We start from the raw sequence: 18,420 nt of genomic DNA, 5'->3' as shown, positions 1-18,420 counted from the left end.
CTGGGCGATCAAGTCCTTCACTAAAGGTAGGGGGTATTTATTTCCAGAACTGATTGCATTCAGGCCCCTGTAGTCAATGCAGAGCCTCAGCGTTTGGCCCTTTTTGCGCCTGAACAACACAGGCGCCCCTAGAGGGGAATTTGAAGGCTCTATGAAACCCCTCGCTAGGTTTTTATCAATGTATTTTCTCAGTTCCTCCTTTTCCCTAGCCGACATTGGGTATATTTTTGCCTTAGGAAGCTCTGCTCCTGGGACTAGCTCTATCTTCACTTCAACTCTCCGCTTCGGTGGGAAACTGTCTGCTTCCTTCTCATCAAATACGTCCACAAAATCCCGATACTCTGGGGGTAATTTATCTGCCAGTTCTGCTATCCTGATAGAGTCTTCCTCCCCCCTTTTCCCCGGCTCCCTTTCCACTTCCTGGCTCCCTCCTTCCAACTTCATCCTGAAGATCATGCTCTTATCCTCCCAGTTGATTTGCGGGTTGGCCTGCCCCAGCCATGGCATGCCTAGTATAACATTATAGCTGGCTATTTGTGATATCACAAATGACACCTTTCCTTCCCAACTCCCTATCTTACACTTTACATCTTCGGCACTGTACTTAGCTAATGATCCCGATGCTGTGGATCCGTCCAACTGCGAAAAAGCTATTGGGGATTCTAGGTTCGTTCTTTCGCATCCCAATCCCTCGGCTAATTCAGGGGAGATGATGTTCCTGGAACATCCACAATCCACAAATGCTTTGCAGGTTGCTTGTTTGCTGCCACTTTCCAGCTGAATGGGGACCACTATCATGGCTTTGTCCTGACTTACCAACCCCCCCGAGTGGTGCCTCATCGGTGGTTCTTCCTCGGCGCGTTTCCCTGCCACGGCTCTTGGTTTGGGCGGGCCTCCGCCTTCCCCTTTTCTCTGCCAGCACTCGGCAGCCCTGTGGCCCAAACGGCCGCACACGAAGCAGCCCCTCCTGCTGGTGCTCACGTTCCCTGTCGGCTCCGTTCTCCTCCCGGCTGGGGTTGATCCCTCCTTCCGGCTCCCCTCTTTCATCTGCGGCCGCTGCTGTAGCCCTCCTCGGTGCCTCCTCGCCTGGGCCAGCGATGTCTCGACGCGCCCCGCCAGCTGAATCCATCCGCGCAGTGTGTCAGGCTCATCACGATGCACCGCCCAGGAGAGGATCTCCCGCCTGAGCCCCTCTTTGAAGAGTTCTATCTTTGTCACTGCAGACCATTCCGGCACCTTTTCAGCGAGGCATTGGAACTCCTCCGCATACTCAGATACCGACCTCTGCCCCTGGGAGACGGTCTTCAACTCCTCCCTCGCCCGGATCTGCTCCAGTGGATCTCGGAAACGGGTCTCCAGGGCCCCCATAAAGCGTCGGAGTGACCCCAGACATGGGTCGCGCCGCGCGTGTAGTTGAACGTACCAGCTGGCCGCTCCCCTCTTCAACACTGCACCAATGGCCCGTACCCGGCTGGATTCCGTTCTGAAAGTGTGGGCATTGTCCTCCATATAGCCCCTCACCGTGGTCAGGAAAAAATCCAGTTCAGAGGACTCTCCCCCAAACTCGATCCTTAGTTCCTCTCGTCTCGGTAGGGGTCCCTGTGGTGGCAATCCCCAATCCTCCGCCCGTCGCAAGCCCCCTTGCGGGCCAGTGGGCCCCGCTGCTGCTTCCCTTTGTCCTGTGCCACGCCCGGCATTCGCCAGGGGCACCAGGGTCTCAGTTGGGAGCGTAGCCGGGATTCTCGGAGGCTTTTCCCCTTCGTCGTCACTCTCCTCCACCCGCGTCAGGCTCGTTTGGATCTTGGGCCGGGCACCGGGCTCCTTTCGCATTTCCCTTCCCTTCGGTGCTGGGAGGTCTGCAAAGCCCTGGCTGCTTCCCATGCTCACGTCCCACATTGAGCTAGCCCGGAGTTCCCTTCCTCGCTCCGGCTCCGCCAAAACCGCCAGGCGCTCCATCGCCCTCGACATCACTGCCAGGGTGGTCTCCATCGCCGACATCCTCTCCTCCAGAAACACCATCTTTTGCGGGCCTGGGGAAGGTGAACCTTCCTCTCCTCCGGTGCTATCTCCCCGCACCACTCCGCGCCTCTGGGTTACCCCATTTGGCTGGGCATAAGCGGTGGATGACGCCAGGGCCGCCAGCTGGTGGAACTCAGCGTCCGTCTCGGGAGTGGCCCTTTCCGACCTTCCTCCTCCGGCGCCCAAGAGCTCTTCATCCTCCACTTGCATGTTACACCTCACCGCTACAGCGGGATGGTGTCCGTTTTCTTGGCTTAGTGTCAGCTCACCACAGCCGCTCCTGAATGAACACACGAGACTCTTTGTGGTATCACCAGGAACTTTTACTGTAGGAAACATGAACATCAGAAAAGCCAAGAATGGGAGGCTCCGGCCAACCCTCCTTTATATACCCTCCCCCTCATTTGAACAGTCTCTTCCCGCTCAGTAAAACCCCGCGCAAATTCCCCGCCAAGTCCATCAGCCGTTTCTCCTCCGAGTCCTGGGACGCAGGTGTCTTATCAATGTCAGTGACCCTGAAACTCAGAGCCACATCCAGGCTCTAGTAGCAGGGTTCTGACATATATATATATATATTTTCCTGCTTCTTGGCATCCTCTCCAGCAATGTTTTGAATTGTTTTTGTTTATATTTGCTATTTTTATTGGAGTTAGGTACCATTTCCATATCAGTTTGTAATAATTTTCTTTGAACTCGTATTGATAATTTTTTCAGATGTCTTTGTCCCCATAATTGTGATCATTCCACTTCATTTATTTTCATCCCTAAATAAAATAAACTATTTTCAAAATATTTCAGTTAGAATTCTTAAAATGTAATTATTTCTCTCTAAGGGCAAAGATAGAAAAGATATGGGGCAGATTCAAATGAGGAGGAGGAGGCCACATTGAAAATTAATCTAAAAACAAATCAGAATAATGACTTAATGTCTACCTGATAATGAATATGGATATTATCTGGGATTCCTTTCCTTTCCATTATAGGAGATAGCTTTATGATGACGACTAGCCCTTCTGACTTTTCTCTATCTTATTCTGCCTCCCTCTACCATCACAGTAGTGGACAATGAAGTGTGCAATTAGCATACTCATAAAACAATTAAACATATCACTGTCCCTTTTTCTGAAGAGGGCTTTTATGGATCTAGGAAATTGGCAACTCCTCTTCTCGAGACACTTGTGTTTAGCTGCAAACTGCAGGTTAGAAATTATTCTGTGAGGCATAAGTGTGCTTATAATTGGTATGGAGGAAAGGAATGGATTACGACCTACAAATATTTTTTATCTGCAAAACTGTGAGTTTTATATACGCATAGAGATAAACCCTTTGCACCTGATGCAACATGTATATTTTATGGTTGGTATTTCATTGCCTGTGCCCAAGTGCAAGAAGCAGCTCTGAGTTGGATTTTATGCATGACCTAAAAGTAATTAAAGTAAAATTCAAAAACTCCACACTGTCCATAAGGTTCATTTACACCTTAAATGCCTTCCATTTGGGGCAATGCATACAGTATATCAGATGTCAAGGCTACACATTTGTAAAAGGTATTGCTTAGCATTGGGGCAAAGCTTGGAAAGTGAAAAATATCATTTAAAATAACATTAGCAGATGTGATATAGTTTATGAATTGCCTTTCTGTTTTCTACCTTGAATTGATCATGATTAGACATTCGTATAAACAATGCAAGTGAAATGTAAGGACAATTTATGCCTCATACATGAAAATGTATGAGCCCCTGGTGGCACAGTAGGTTAAACCGCTGAGCTGCTGAATTTTCTGACCGAAAGGTAGGCGGTTCGAATTCGGGGAGTGGGGTGAACTCCCGCCGTTAGCCCCTGTTTCTGCCAAGCTAGCAGTTCGAAAAACATGCAAATGTGAGTAGATCAATAGGTACTGCTTCTGCGGGAAGGTAATAGTGCTCCATTCTGTCATGCTGGCCACATGACCTAGGCGGTATCTACGAACACCTACTACAGAGGTGATGTTGAGGGAAGGCCAGCTGCTAACATAGCCAGTGGTAAGAGATGATGGAAGTCGCAGCCCCATAACATCTGAAAATCTACAGTTGCCCACCTCTCTTTAGACATATAATATGGAAGCTAACACTGAAATGGGTATCTGAAAGTCATATCTTAATCTATGCTAAATTAAAGGGACATAAGGCAGTTGGCCTGGACTTGTTTCACAAGAAAAGCAAACTTAATTGATCAACATATATCAATGCAACAGTAGTGAACCTGGTTTATATATCTGAGATCCTGATATTAATGTTAAGAAGGAAATAAGGAATTCTAAGTATATTTGCTGGCGAAGCAAGCACAATAAGGAATTTAGAATTTCAGCACATATAAAACATATATGCCAATAGAATATATTGCTGTGTGAAACTTTAGAGTATTATAAAACATTGTGACCTTATTGTGCACATTAAAACATCATAAAACACTTCACATTGCATGCTATATTGCTGATTTCCTTGTATATTTCCTTCATTTTCTGCATTTGTGTTTATTTATGCATAGAATTGGCCCTGTTTTATTGTGCCATTATGTATGAAACAACAGCATGGATGACTTTTTCAATCCAACAGGACTTTATAGGCTAAAATCCAAGTATTCAAATATACCGTAAGTGGTCTGTAAATCAACTTCCTCAGATATGAATGACAACACATCTTTTGTATATTATATCAGAGTAACATTGCCCATTAATCATAGGAGGCATGTTCAAATGAATTTAAGCCTCTTCTATGTAGTATTAAATCAATAAGAGACTTCAGCACAAGTTGAAATCCCTCATGTTGAAATCAGTGGGACTTTACAGTGCTTAATGCTTGTTGGAATCTGTCTATTTGTACATATCAACGTCATCTTGAACCAACATATTCCGGTCTCAGTATAAAATTAATTACAACATGAATTCTCCATGGATTTTGCTATCTTGTTTTGAAGCTATGGTGAAAATATTTGGAAAATGTTGTAAAAGTTTCCTCTATACTTAGGATTGTTGCCTCTGGGCATCATCTAACGCATTCATCAAATTCTTGAGAATCCTCCTTTTGTTCAGATTGCTTCTAAACAGCATGGTCAGTGACATAATGTTTTAAAAAATGATGCCATCATGTAATAAAAGTTTAGAGGGGAGCTACAGAGCAATTTTCAATTATTGTAGTGACGTAACTTGGATGCATGGCAGTCCTGTGAATAAGAGGCCTCCAAGTCACTGTATCAAAAATAGCCCTGCTTATATCTTGCAAAAGGAGAACTATACATTCCTTGATTGAATCTATCCATCTGCAATGTGGTCTTATTCTTTTCCTGTTGCCTCCTGTCCCATCAGGCATACTGTATCTTCTTGTAAGTCATGTCTTCCTGTCATGTTTCCACAGAAAACCAGTTTAGTCATCTTGGCTTCTAAGGAAAGTTCAGCCTTGATTTGCTCTGAGATCCATTTATTTGTCTGAGGCAACAGAAACATTGTTCAGATATTTACAAAAGCTCAAGAACTAAAGCTACAGACACTTTGTGGTTCTATGTAAAACTAGCACATTAGGTAAAGGTAAAGGTTTCCCCTGACATTGTCTATAGTCGTTGGTGCTCATCTCCATTTCTAAGCCAAAGAGCCAGCGTTGTCCGTAGACACTTCCAAGGTCATGTGGCCTGCATGACTGCATGGAGTGCTGTTACCTTCCCACCAGAGCAGTACCTATTGATCTATTTACATTTGCATGTTTTCAAACTGCTAGGTTGGCAGAAGCTGGGGCCAACAACGGGAGCTCACCCCGCTCCCTGGATTCGACCTTTCAGTCAGCAAGTTCAACAGGACAGCAGTTTAACCCACTGCGCCATCAGGGGCTCCAAAACTACAGTAGATTCTCACTTATCCAACCTTCGCTTATCCAACGTGCTGTATTATCCAACTCAGTCTGCCTTTTAGCAGTCAGTGTTTTTGTAGTCAGTGTTTTCAATACATTGCGATGTTTTGATGCTAAATTAGTAAATACAGTAATTACTACATAACGTTACCCTGTATTGAACTGCTCTTTATGTCAGTTTGTTGTAAAACATGATGTTTTTGGTGCTTAATTTGTAAAAACATCACATAATTTGACATTTAATAGACTTTTCCTTAATCCCTCCTTATTATCCAACATTTTTGCTTATCCAACGTTCTTTCAGCCAATTTATGTTGGATAAGCAAGGCTCTACTGTAGCTCTCATTTTTTGTACAACAGCTAAGACTTTTTTTTTGCACAACGAAAATAATATAAACTAAAACTAGCACATCAGTTTATATTATTTTCCTTGTGCAAAAAAAAGTTTTAGCTGTTTTCCAAAAAAAAATGAGAGCTTTTTAAACACTAAAGTAGTAAATAGTCTGGATTGCATTGTAGTCTGTAGTAAAGAGTCTAACAACCAGAGCTGAATTTTGAAAGAACTGATGTTATGTTTTTGGTTACAAGGTTTTCATGCATGTTTTGTGCTAGTTATGTAGCTGTCTGAGGACATCTGCCAGTCATCTTGTGCATGTATTTGAACATTGTGAATGACTTTGTGATGCTTGATCATCATATGTTAAGGTCCTGTTTGTGTAATTTATATGGGGTGCATTCATGGGACAATAAACTTTCAGGAACCAATTGCCAGGGTAGAATTTACCAGCATAAAACTAAAAATGGAAAAAAAACAAGCCCTTGTAAAATGGTCTGGCTTTATTGAGTTGATGTTTAAAAGTAGTATAGCCAGAGTAAATGCACCCATTCAGTAAATAATGAGTAAAACTTTTATTATTTGTACTGCAATGGACTTTGTCCTCTAAAACATCAAAATGGTTATGATAGACACAATTTAACATTGTGTTCCTCCTTTTGGTTGTGCCCACATCTACATCACATGTCAATGATTACTAATGGTCAAGTCGTTTGTGCAGTCTGAAATTACTATATAACCAACTTTTCTCTGAAACATACAACGCACGCTGCCACGGCAATATATCCTGTAGGTTACAGAGTCCGTTTGAGCTTCTCTAGTTTGGACTGGTTTGTGTCTTCCTGCAAGCGATGGGTGTTTCGAGCCCAAGTATTTCTTTTCTGATCCAGAAAATCCTGTAATCAAAACATTAGTTTTACACTTTCTTGGTCGTTGTGAAATAACCTACATCCCGCAGTACTCAGTTATTTCAGCACAAGTGGACTGAGGCTCATGTCGTTAAATAGATCTCTGTAATTTGTATCTATGCCCTCATTCATGTTACAGAGCAATTAATAGGAACAGATGTTATTAATGATACGTTGCTTGTTGGAATACAAGTTCCTACTAATAACCTGTGTGTAAGTAAATATTAAGCAAACTCCTTGGGTTGTACCCAATGCTGGTTTTACAGATGAAGGAAATGCCTATCCTTGCACAAGGCATGGCATCAAGTTGTCTTGGATCCTCCCTCCTTGTACTGTAGCCCTGTGAGCCAGATCGCATATGGCTCCATAGGGCCCTCTAACTTTAAGAAGCAGCTTTTACAGTAGAAAAGGCAACCAGTTCTGAACTGGATGACCTGACTTACACTAGTCCAAGTGTAAAAGGAGGGGTGTGCAACATGGCCCATTAGATGCTAGTAGTAGTAGGCTGCAACCAGCATCATCCTTCATCAGTGGTGATGCTAGGGCTGGTGGAGATGCAGTGTAGCATCAGACAGAGCTGGGGAAAATGGGAGAAATCTAGAGAAATCGTCTTCTTTGCATGTAGAATCATCTTCTTTTAAAGAAAACAGAGAATTTACTGACCCCCATCACACATGATCCCCTCCTCCCACCTCTAGCTCAACCATCCACAGAGGAGACACAAGGCATCATTTTTAAGGCAGACACCTCTTCTCTAGGCTCCTCTCCTTTCACTTCCAATCTCCTTACTCTCAATCAAAAGTCTGAAACCTACTAGGCACTAGAACTTTTTGTAGTTGCAACAAATCACTCTGACCAAGAGGTCATGAGTTCGAGGACAGCTCGGAGCCTGCGTTTGTCTCTGCCTTTGTTCTATGTTAAGGCATTGAATGTTTGCCTTATATGTGTAATGTAATCCACCCTGAGTCCCCTTCGGGGTGAGAAGGGCGGAATATAAATACTGTAAATAAATAAATAAATAAATAAATAAAGGGGGAGTTTAAAAAGCTAGCAGTAGTGCAATTTCTAAAGCCAAGATTACTATAAAGAAGAAATGACAGGGGGGAAATGGTGATGTCTTGAAATTGCAATATTCCTAATGATTAAATTAATTTTACAAAATGTACCATGACTAGCTTATGAAATAGGATTTAGGGAGAGAAATGGAGTATTAATGCTTGGTAGAAGACCATCAATAAGAATGCCCATTATTCCACGTCACTGAAGCGATCCAATGCAGGCAAATTTGACAGATCCCATCCCATGCATTCCCCCCCCCCCCCACCCACTTTGTCCCATTTCAGTATGTATCGGGAGCTCAGAAGATGCTTTCTAACCGGCTACATTTCCCCCCATTTGCCTACACTTCAGGGATAGTTCACAAATGAAGCAGCACAAGCAAGAGGAAGAAGTCCCCTTCTGTCGAATGATGGGATCCATGTTACTTCGTCTATGAGCTGTTTTAGAAGTGTGTGGAAACCGGAGAAGGAGGGCTTGCATGTGATGAGGTCCCTAGAGAAACCCAAGTTGTCTATCCCAGTGAAGCTACAATTGAATAAAACCTCTTGGTTTTAAAAACAGTTACTTTTAAAACAATTACTTTAAAGCTAGCATGAGTATTGAAGATGTGCCTCCCATTCCTCAACATGTTTCACTGCATGTACTATTGATTTTAAAGAGAACGGGATGAGTTTGACATGCATATTCTTTAAACACTGGTCACAGATATCATATGAAGCACACACCATATACTGGTATCAAGTTCAATAAAAGGACTTGAGTCCCAGGGCTAGGAAAGGGGCAGGGATATAAATAAATAAAATAATGATTATAGTGTGTGACATGGTCTTCCCTCAAGCACAGTAGTTCTTCAGTGGTAGTTCACAGATTCACTAATGTGAAGTCATCAGGTGGTGTCAAAACAAGCCATTGCATAAACAAGCTCAAGAAAGCTTATGCTGCAATAAACCAGTTGGTCTTATGATGCCACACGACTCAATTTTTCCTTCCTCCCTTTTTTATTTGAAATGCAGATACATACAGAAAATACAAATGAAATCATTTGGAAATGCAATTACTCTCTAAAGTTTATCACAGAGAAATGTTCCCTGTTTTTAAATGTTGGTCTTTTTAATAAATACATTTATATTGGGGGAAATTATGTCTCTGCTTACAGTACCAAAAGTCACTTTGTTTTCAGGGAAGAGTTTACAAAACTGACTTTCTCCAAAAGTCTAGTTCCCTTGCAAGGGAAAATATTATGGCTCTGTAGAAGGTTAAGCGTTTTACTGTTGATTGTTTTTATTTTTCTCTGAGAGTTTATCTTCCAAATTATTCCCCAATTATGTCAACAGAATATATACCTATTGCTTCTTAGTTTCTTTTTGTTCATCAACCAAGTTTCATCATTTCCACTGTCTCTGTGTCTGCTTTCAGTAAGGAAACATGATGATTTCTTTTTCAGCCATTTGTAATCTATGACATGAATTCCTTAATGATGGGAGAAGATCAGATCAAGTGCAAACATTTGGCCCCAATGCAAGAGCAGAACAAAGAGGTGGCCATCCGTATTTTTCAACGTTGTCAATTTCGCTCAGTAGAAGCTGTTCAGGAGATCACAGAATTTGCCAAAAGCATTCCAGGCTTTGTGAGTTTGGACCTGAATGACCAAGTAACCCTCCTGAAATACGGTGTCCATGAGATCATCTACACACTCCTTGCCTCCATGATGAATAAAGACGGTGTTCTCATATCTGATGGACAAGGATTCATGACTCGGGAGTTCCTCAAGAGCCTCCGGAAACCTTTTTGTGACTTTATGGAGCCCAAGTTTGAGTTTGCAGTCAAGTTCAATGCACTGGAATTAGACGACAGTGATCTGGCAATATTTATAGCTGTCATTATTCTCAGTGGAGGTAAGTGTGACTGAACTATACTTGTTCTTGGGCTGGAATGAGTCTTGAGCCAGGAATGCAGTCCTTGTGACTGCCAAACCAAACCCAGCTTGCTGGCTATGTATTTTAGCCCACCATGTCTTTAGGACTTCCTGTTTTTACAGCCCCTGACAGGAAATGAAAACAGGGAAATTTCTGAGTTGCTGGTGCCCTTCTGTGCACAGTTCAGGAGTTGTATTCAGTCTGTTGGAACAGACATTGGTTAGACCCACCTTGAGAACACATACTGTCTTCATGTTTGACAGATAAGCTTCTTTCTTCCAAGGTCTTGATTAATATTATACATTTTCCCTGTGTGGGTGGAGGAAGGCACAACTGAATGAAAAATCCAAAGGTACACATGATGCAAGATCTGGGTTGGGATGCAATTGATTTGGGGGGGGGGGGGATGGGAAGAAGTAGTAAGCCCAATATTACAGATCTTCCCCACCCTACTTTTAACTGCTAAACTGTGAAATTGTTCTTCTGAAGAGCTTCTAAGCATCTTCTGTCATTTATATAGTCTCTGCCATTTATATACCCATAATTATGCGAGTCTTATGTGCCATCAAATCTAATGTGCACCTCAATTTTCAAAACCCTGAAACCAAACAAAGTATTTGCTGCCGAATGTAATGCGCAGAGGCAAAAAGTGCACTCTGTCATTCAGCCTTGGCAGTTGCTGCCTGCTTAGAATTCCTTCTTTAAAAACAAATGTGTTAGAACACCAAAGCTTTCAGCAATGGACAAGAAAACCTTGGGGTGCATCTATGCTGTAGAATGAATCTATATTAACTGCCCTGGCCAATGCTATGGAGTCATGATGGATGTAGTTTCACAAGGTCTTGAGCCTTCTTTGCCAAAGAATGCTGATGCCTCACTAAACTACAAACCCCTAGGTTGCATAGCATTGAACCATGGCAATTAAATTAGAGGTGAGGTCCCTCAAATAAGAGCTCCAGACACTTCTAAAGCAGCTTCCTCTTTGGCTTTGGTTCAGCATTGAGATTACTGCATTACATAAATCTAACGCATACCTCAATTTTGGAAAAGTAATTTAGTTTTAAAAAGGTAAGATTAGATTCAAGTAAATAGGATAGTTTATACAGCTCAGACTCAGACTTTGGTAAGTCACCAAAATGCCCATTGACAGCATCTGTCTACACTGCTTAGTGCTCACAGACCCTGGACTGGCCTTGACTATTCAGATTGAACTTCCTGTTCCACACAATCCATTTTTAAGGAAGAACATTGTCCTATGCTTTAGCATGGTCCTATATTCTTGGGTTATCTGTTAATCCTGACTTCTGGTTATTTCTCGGTCCTATTTCTTGATTTAACCTTCAGGTTTGACCTACATTTGGTTATGACCATTAGTTTTGTCTCAGACTGCTGCTTCTAGAACAGTGCCAACCATTCTGTTACAAAATATAGTGTAAGAAATTGCCTTACACCAGGGCAAAGTAGCTATTAGAATTCCCCTTCAGACACTGTGGCATTAGGATCCTGGAAGTTGTGATCCAGAAAGTAGTTTTCTGTAATCTTTGACCAAGAGTCACAGCTATTGTTACTTTAGCAGAGGTCTCTTCATTTTCTAATTAATGGTGCCAGGGGTTGATCCTGGGACTGTCCAACTGCAAAGCATGAGCTTTACTACTGATTTGCAGTTTCATGCCAGAAACAGTGCCAAGGTTCTCAAAGGTATTTGTTTTGCTTATATCCTCTAAATTCCCACTGTTGATCTTCTGAGCCAATTTGTATTAGCTTGTTTTATTGTGCATTGCTTAGCAATGCTTATCTCGTATCCAGCAACCCTCAGCTGCATCTTTCCATCTCTTTCTCCCCAGATAATTTGACATATGTCAGCTTTAAAACAACTTAAATATTAGTTGGTGCTTTTCTTTCATTTACTTAAAACTACAGCACCATGGAACATTTTATTAGACTATCTAATATCGCATTTAACAATTACATGAGCTGTCAGAATGCTTTTGAATGAGGAAAATGTTGGAACAAGTATATTTTTGGATTGTTGCACAGTATATTTTAAAGGCCAAAACTGCCTTTCAGAATGTTAGATTTTTCTCGTATTAATGGATTAGTTTGGTAACAGTTTGGTTGAGAAAGAGACTGCTAACACTTTATTCTTTAAAAGTATTCAGCCTTTGACTACTTAATGGGTTCTGCACACAAAATGTTTTCTAATTTAGAAAATAATGCTGTATAATTAATTTAAAATGTTGGGTCAATAGTATAATACTCACCCAGAATCTTAGGTATTTGAGCCAGACTCTGTGATGCTCTAGGCTGCGTGAGCACTGGAAACCAGACACCAAGCCAATAAACAATCTAATATCTTTATTAAAGAATTGAAGGAATAAAACAAAAATAAGCAGAATATATAGTCCAACAATAGACCTTCTGGGAAAGGTAAAATATAGTCCAGTATTATATAGTCCAATGTCCAGTATTAGAGTTTAAAGATGATAATCCAATTAACCGAAACACACTCAAACTTCCAAGCAGTTTGGGGAATAATCCAGGTCTTTTGCAAGAGTCTCAGGAAGCTAGTCCAAGCAATGGAGTTCAAGGCAAGGCAAGGCTGAAGAGAGTGGATCCAAACGTGGTCCAGACTTGACTAGAAGGCGAGGCGCAACGCCCGGTCTACTCGAGAGTAGAGCGCCACAAGAAACTAGAGGCGATGTTAATCCTCCAACTGACACGTTGACACCGCGCTGGCTAGCCAGCGCGCAGAACTTTTAAGGGACTTCAAATCTCCCTTCAAAACAGGTGTCCAACACTTTTCCCAAGGGAAAAACTGGCTAGAGACAACATCTCCGCCAGATGTGAGCCTCCCTGGAAACTCTCAAGGGAAACGGGTTAGTCAGAGGTTTCTCTGGCTGCTAATCTCGTGCTTCTCCGTAAATTAGCCTTCTCCAAGCGACTTGTTTCCCAAAACAGCTTCCTATCAAAGGGAGGGGAACCGCTGGGAACAGGCTCAGTTTCAAGGGCTTTTTTAATGAGCTTCGGGCTTGAATGGTCAACAGGGAGCATCTGGAAGGGAACAGAATCTTGCTGATTTGGCATAAACCCCATATCCTCGTCGCTTTGGTCCGCAACGAATACAGGGTCATGGCCCGAGGGTCTCGGGGACATCACAGATTCATCCTCTAAAGCCGTGGTTCCCAGACTTTTTTTTTTTTTTACCAGGGATCATTTTGACCTGGAACCACTCTCCAACATTAGTACCAAAAGGATTATGAGTCAGCTTTTGGTCAACTTTAGATTTGGTTTGGTTATCTGGGGTGCTGATTCAGAAAATTGCATTGGATAGACCACATTAGCTCTAGTTTCTAATCCGGAACATCTAGTAGTCGCCATCTGCTCACCCACAGAAAACCATATTTAATAATTTAGAGCAAGCGTTCAAAGAATAAGTTTTGTTAGCTTCGACTCAGTATGGACTAAGGTTTATGTACAAGGTTTTGTGGATGAATTGCTCAAGTATTTTGTATTGTTTTAAATCTGTATTTAACTGCTTATGTTTTTATTCTTTTGCATTATTGTGTATTGGCATCGAATTCTGCCAGTTTTGTAAGCCGCTCTGAGTCCCTTCGGGTGAGAAGGGCGGGATAGAAATGATGGAAATAAATAAATAAATAAATAAAGTGGTCTATCCAATGCAATTTTCTGAATTAGTACCCCAAATAACCCCAAGAACAGGTCTAAAAACGAAGACACCAAGGTGCCCCCTACTTCTAGGTGCCACGTGGAATGGCTCCGCTTAGTGGGAGGGAGGAGGAGGAGAAGCAGCAGTCAGGAGACTTGTTGTCGCACCTTTTGTAGGTAATCAGCCTCTCCTCTGCTGACATCCCAGTTGCCTCAGCACTATAAGAGGGTTTCGTGAGACCAGTCACTCTCGTTGCAATGATGTAGTAACGGTGAGACTGCAAATCATATTTTAGTTCTTGGGGACTGCTGGCAGTCCATGAACCACAGGTTAGGAATCACAGCTCTAAAGGTAACTGTGAATTACTGCATGTTTATAGTACCCGTGAACTATTGTGTTAGTGCAAAATTGTTAAAGCATTAATATTAAATTATTATTATTATTATTTACTTTATTGTACCCTACCTTCCTCTCCAAGGAGACTCAAGTCACATTTACTTAAAATATTAAACTAAGAAAAAATATGATATGCATTTGTGCCATAAATTCTTATTAACATGTTATTATTACATTTAGTTTTAAATGTAAAAATAAATTAAGCATATTAAATTACCTATAATGATTCTGGATCCCAAATTTATTCCCCTGGATGTCCTTGGACAATCCTTATTTTCTCATCCTCAAAACAAGGCAAAGGCAAAACCTCTCAGAAGAAATGTTGCTAAGAAAAACCCATAATAGTTTCACCATAAAGTTGCCATAAATCTGAAAAGAACTTATACAACAATTGGCAAAGCCCTTTAAAACAGATTTAACGTTGTTGTTTGAAATTGTTATTTTTATTTAGAACTTTGGTTTAGATCCAACCTTTTGGAATGGGAATTGATCAAGGATGCTCTTCCTCTTCCCCGCTGGATGAGAAACATTTTGTGCATTGAGAGAGCCCTTCCAGCCAACACAATTTAATTCTGCACTTATTCTTCTTAACATACAGTAATTTGTGAACCTTGAATTTTTACCAGTACATGAACAGTTGATTATAAAATCCCTTTTAAAAACAAATATATCGATGAACGTAGCAAGAATATTACAGTTTCTGAAATGATTTTTTTTATCGTCTTAAAATAATGGAACACATTTTAATCATATGCAGAACTGATCACTAGCCAACACAAATTTTGGTGCCTTAGATCTATTTCTGGGTATATTTAACCTGCTAATTCCAAAAATGGCACAATTTTCCAGTTTTATTTATGTAGAATTGTGTAATACACTTCTTCGAACCCGAAACCTGATTTGTGGTGTACCCATTAAAGCGAGGCACACAAGTGCTGAATCACCGACAGTACGACAAAAGTTCCCAGCCAAGTACTGATTCTTACTCTAAATGACTTTCAGTAGCATTTGCTGTAAGAGATAAGAAATGCATAGGAATTCTGCCTGTGTACATAAAACATAAACTCATTCTTATGGACCTTTTGCAAGTGAATCATTAACAGAAAGCATGGTTAACACAGATTTTTAAAGAATGAAATTAGGTTTCACATTGAGAGGAATCATCTTTCTAAAACATTTCCCTCTATTTCATCCCTACATCTAAATCTTATCATCAGACTTTTCCCCATAATCTGCAGTGTTTCAGAAATAGTTTTCTATTGAGATTACCTTGTCAGTGGTCTTATTGTAAAACTATGTCTTTGTAAAGGGGTGTAAGTGTGAGTGAGTGAGTGAAACAGAGAGAGTGCACATATGTTTTTAAGGTTCCATAGGACTTCATTTCTGGCAGTCCAAGGGCACTTCTACACTGTAGAATTAATGCAATTTGATGTCACTTTAACTGCCATGGCTCAATACTATGGAATCCTGGTTTAGCCATCGCTATCAAGGAGTCCTGGTGCCTCACCAAACTGCAACTATCAAGATTCAATAGCATTGAGTCGAGGCAGTTAAAGTGGTGTCAAACTGCATTAATTCTATGGTGCAGGGGCACCTTCAGGTGATCTAGTATTTGTTTATTCCAGCAAGCTTCATATTCCAACTAATGTTCAGGGAAAAATAATGTTTCAAAATTATAAAGACTACATTGGTGAAGGGAAAGAGCTCCTAATGCAACCAGAAATAAGTTATTCTGTCTGATTTTTTCCTTCCAGATACGTGCATGTGTAAAACAATGTAAGGTTAGAAATGCATTAAGGTATTAGCCATACTACATATTAATCCGGGGTTCAAAGGAAGCTGGCCTACTATGCATAAACATAGTGTGGTACGTGCTCATTCCCACTCTGTTGATTGACAACTCAACAAAAAATTATGGGTGCCTTGGAGTTTTTTTGAACACTGATTCAGAAAATTGCATTGGGTAAACCTTATCAGCTCTAGTTTCTTGGACGTGGTTATTGTGATTTTCTATAGGCAAACAGATGGGGACTGTATCTCAAAAACTAGGGCTGATAAGGGAAAACTGGTGCCATTTTTTGGAGTCGACAGGTCAAATATACCCAGAAACCGTGAGCAGGAGATCAATGGGCGCGGGCAAGCAACGGGGAGTGAGCGAATGGGAGAAGGGATGGCAAGTTGGGAGCGGACGACAGCTCACATGCCAGGAAAGAGGGTGCAGCGTTCCCCTTCTGGCACGTGTACCGTAGATTAATCACCACTGGTCTAGACCCTTTGTAAAATTCTAGGCATCGGACAGTGTGACTTCTTCATCAAAGCCTGATCTGGAAGCCTCCTTGATCTTATTTTAGAAAGAACACCCATCATTTATGTTGCAATCATATACTGTACTCACTCAACTGGGAGTAGATCCCACTGTGATGCTTACTTCTGAGTGGAAATGCATATAGTTGCATCATTCCGTACTCGTTCTTAAATGAAGCAAACAAATTAAAAATTCTCTAGTATTTCAAACATAATGAGAAAGGGGGGCTATGGACTTGATTATGTGAATTATGCATCAGTCCAGAGGAGTCACGTTCAGTTGTTTCAGTGTACACCCACAGATTTCATCTAATCTTGTTTAAAGCTGTATTTTGTTCCAAAAGTCAAACTAGTAAGGTCTCTTCAAATGTAAAGAATTACTATGTCATTTAGTCATCAAGTGGAGTATGATAAGTAGACTTAGAAACAAATTGAACACACTGGCGCTTGGGTTTATAGTTAAAGCAGAATTTCTATTTCTGCTGCATAGTGTTCCTTATAAAATAGTGATGTGTGGCTTCCAGTTTTAAAAACCTGTATGTTCTTGCTTGAAATGTTTAAAAAGAGAGCTTTAAAAGAACCACAAGGTATATCCATTCTTAGCTTATAGATTATTTCGCTCCTTTTCTCCAGAGTGACTCAGTCACTTTTTAAGTGATTCATAGGATTGGATTGTAAATCCTCACAGGAACCAGTTCAGCCCACGTATCCTCCTTTAAATAAAGGGAAATAGCTGTGATATGATAGACTTGCCTTTTTAAGTTCCTTTATCTGTAGTACATGGTATGAGGAAAATACTTTGAAAAGTCCAAATTACTACTAAGAGTAAATTGTATCAGTTGAAGTTTGCTGAACTACTAGATTTACAGAACTACATTTTTTATCTTCCCATTTTAAGAGATGTTTAAGAAAGGGCTACAGAAATGGACTTTTTCTTCACAAAAACTCTTGTCCAAAGCTTAAAAAACAGGATAATTCATTTTAAGAAATCAAATATCCTGCATCAGCCTTTTCCTGTTCCCCTAATGTCTTCTTTTGGGGAGAGCTTTAATGATGTGGCCATTTGTGACAGGGATAGGTTTTTCTTGTTTCTTTATTTGTGCTTAAATATTCCAAGGCTGAGCATGAGCATTTAGATCCTGAAATGATTATAAGCCACTTATCCAAAGTCAAGGGCAGTTGATACTAAGTCAGCGAGCGATTCCCAAACTTTGGTTCTCTGGGTGTATTGGACTTCAACCCTCAGAAGACCCAGCTATCTTGGCCAAATGTCAGGAATTCTGGACCTGAAGTGAAAACATCTGGAGGCCCAAAGTGTGGTAACCACTACATTAAGCTATATCTGTGCAGCCCACTGAAATGGGATGTACACTAGATGTATGGAAACAGTGGGGAAAGTAAATTCATATTTACTGAGTTCACTTTTCCTTAGTCATTGTGGCTGCTTCTTTCCTTTGGATGCCTAAACTGTATTTTTAAATGCTGAATGGAAGTCTTGAGTTATTGAAATGCTAGAAATTTGGAGACTGAAGGAAAAATTCATGGTGGGAGGCAGAATTTTTGAGACAGTGTTCTCTCCTCACGTACCCCCTTTCCTTTTAACACATAGTAATCTCGGCCCAGGCAGCAGAAGAGTCCTAAAGAGACTACACCCAGCCTGCCCATGTCGTTGGATGGCTTAGCCATAGTTTTACTTATTAACTTATTTTGTTGCATGCATACAGTGGATTTCTGGTAATCAGGATGTCATTTTGTGTTGCCAAGTAGGTTTAGAAGAAGTTATACATTAGCAGCAAAGGCAGTAATAAGTCATTTTGAATTGTTGTTATAACATGAACATCCTGCACAATTATAAGCAGTGTTTCACCAACTATTCAGTTCTTGCATTTGTTGTATTTTTTATTGTTTATTATCTTAAGTTCAATGCGAAGCCAGTAGT

The 18,420-nt window shown here is 41.0% G+C and overlaps 1 protein-coding gene and 1 long non-coding RNA gene across 4 annotated transcripts in view; one reads left to right on the top strand and one right to left on the bottom strand.

Annotated features, from left to right (window-relative positions):
• The window catches only part of pparg (peroxisome proliferator activated receptor gamma), an 85,549-nt gene that overhangs the window by 65,424 nt on the left and 1,705 nt on the right, over positions 1 to 18,420 (top strand). For all 3 annotated transcript variants that reach the window (XM_003217673.3, XM_008105208.3, XM_062969971.1), the window contains exon 6: positions 9,643 to 10,093. In XM_003217673.3, the coding sequence (XP_003217721.1) occupies positions 9,643 to 10,093 (451 nt within the window). The remainder of the gene's footprint in view (positions 1 to 9,642; positions 10,094 to 18,420) is intronic.
• LOC134296069 (uncharacterized) overlaps positions 10,087 to 18,420 on the bottom strand; it is a 27,753-nt gene continuing 19,419 nt past the window's right edge. Inside the window, exon 3 of the long non-coding RNA XR_010002639.1 lies at positions 10,087 to 10,423. This is a non-coding gene — a long non-coding RNA (uncharacterized LOC134296069). The remainder of the gene's footprint in view (positions 10,424 to 18,420) is intronic.

The sequence above is a fragment of the Anolis carolinensis genome, chromosome 2 (genome assembly GCF_035594765.1).
Source record: "Anolis carolinensis isolate JA03-04 chromosome 2, rAnoCar3.1.pri, whole genome shotgun sequence".
In the NCBI taxonomy this organism is placed as follows: Eukaryota; Metazoa; Chordata; class Lepidosauria; order Squamata; family Dactyloidae; genus Anolis; species Anolis carolinensis.
This window is presented reverse-complemented; position numbering and strand designations above follow the sequence as displayed.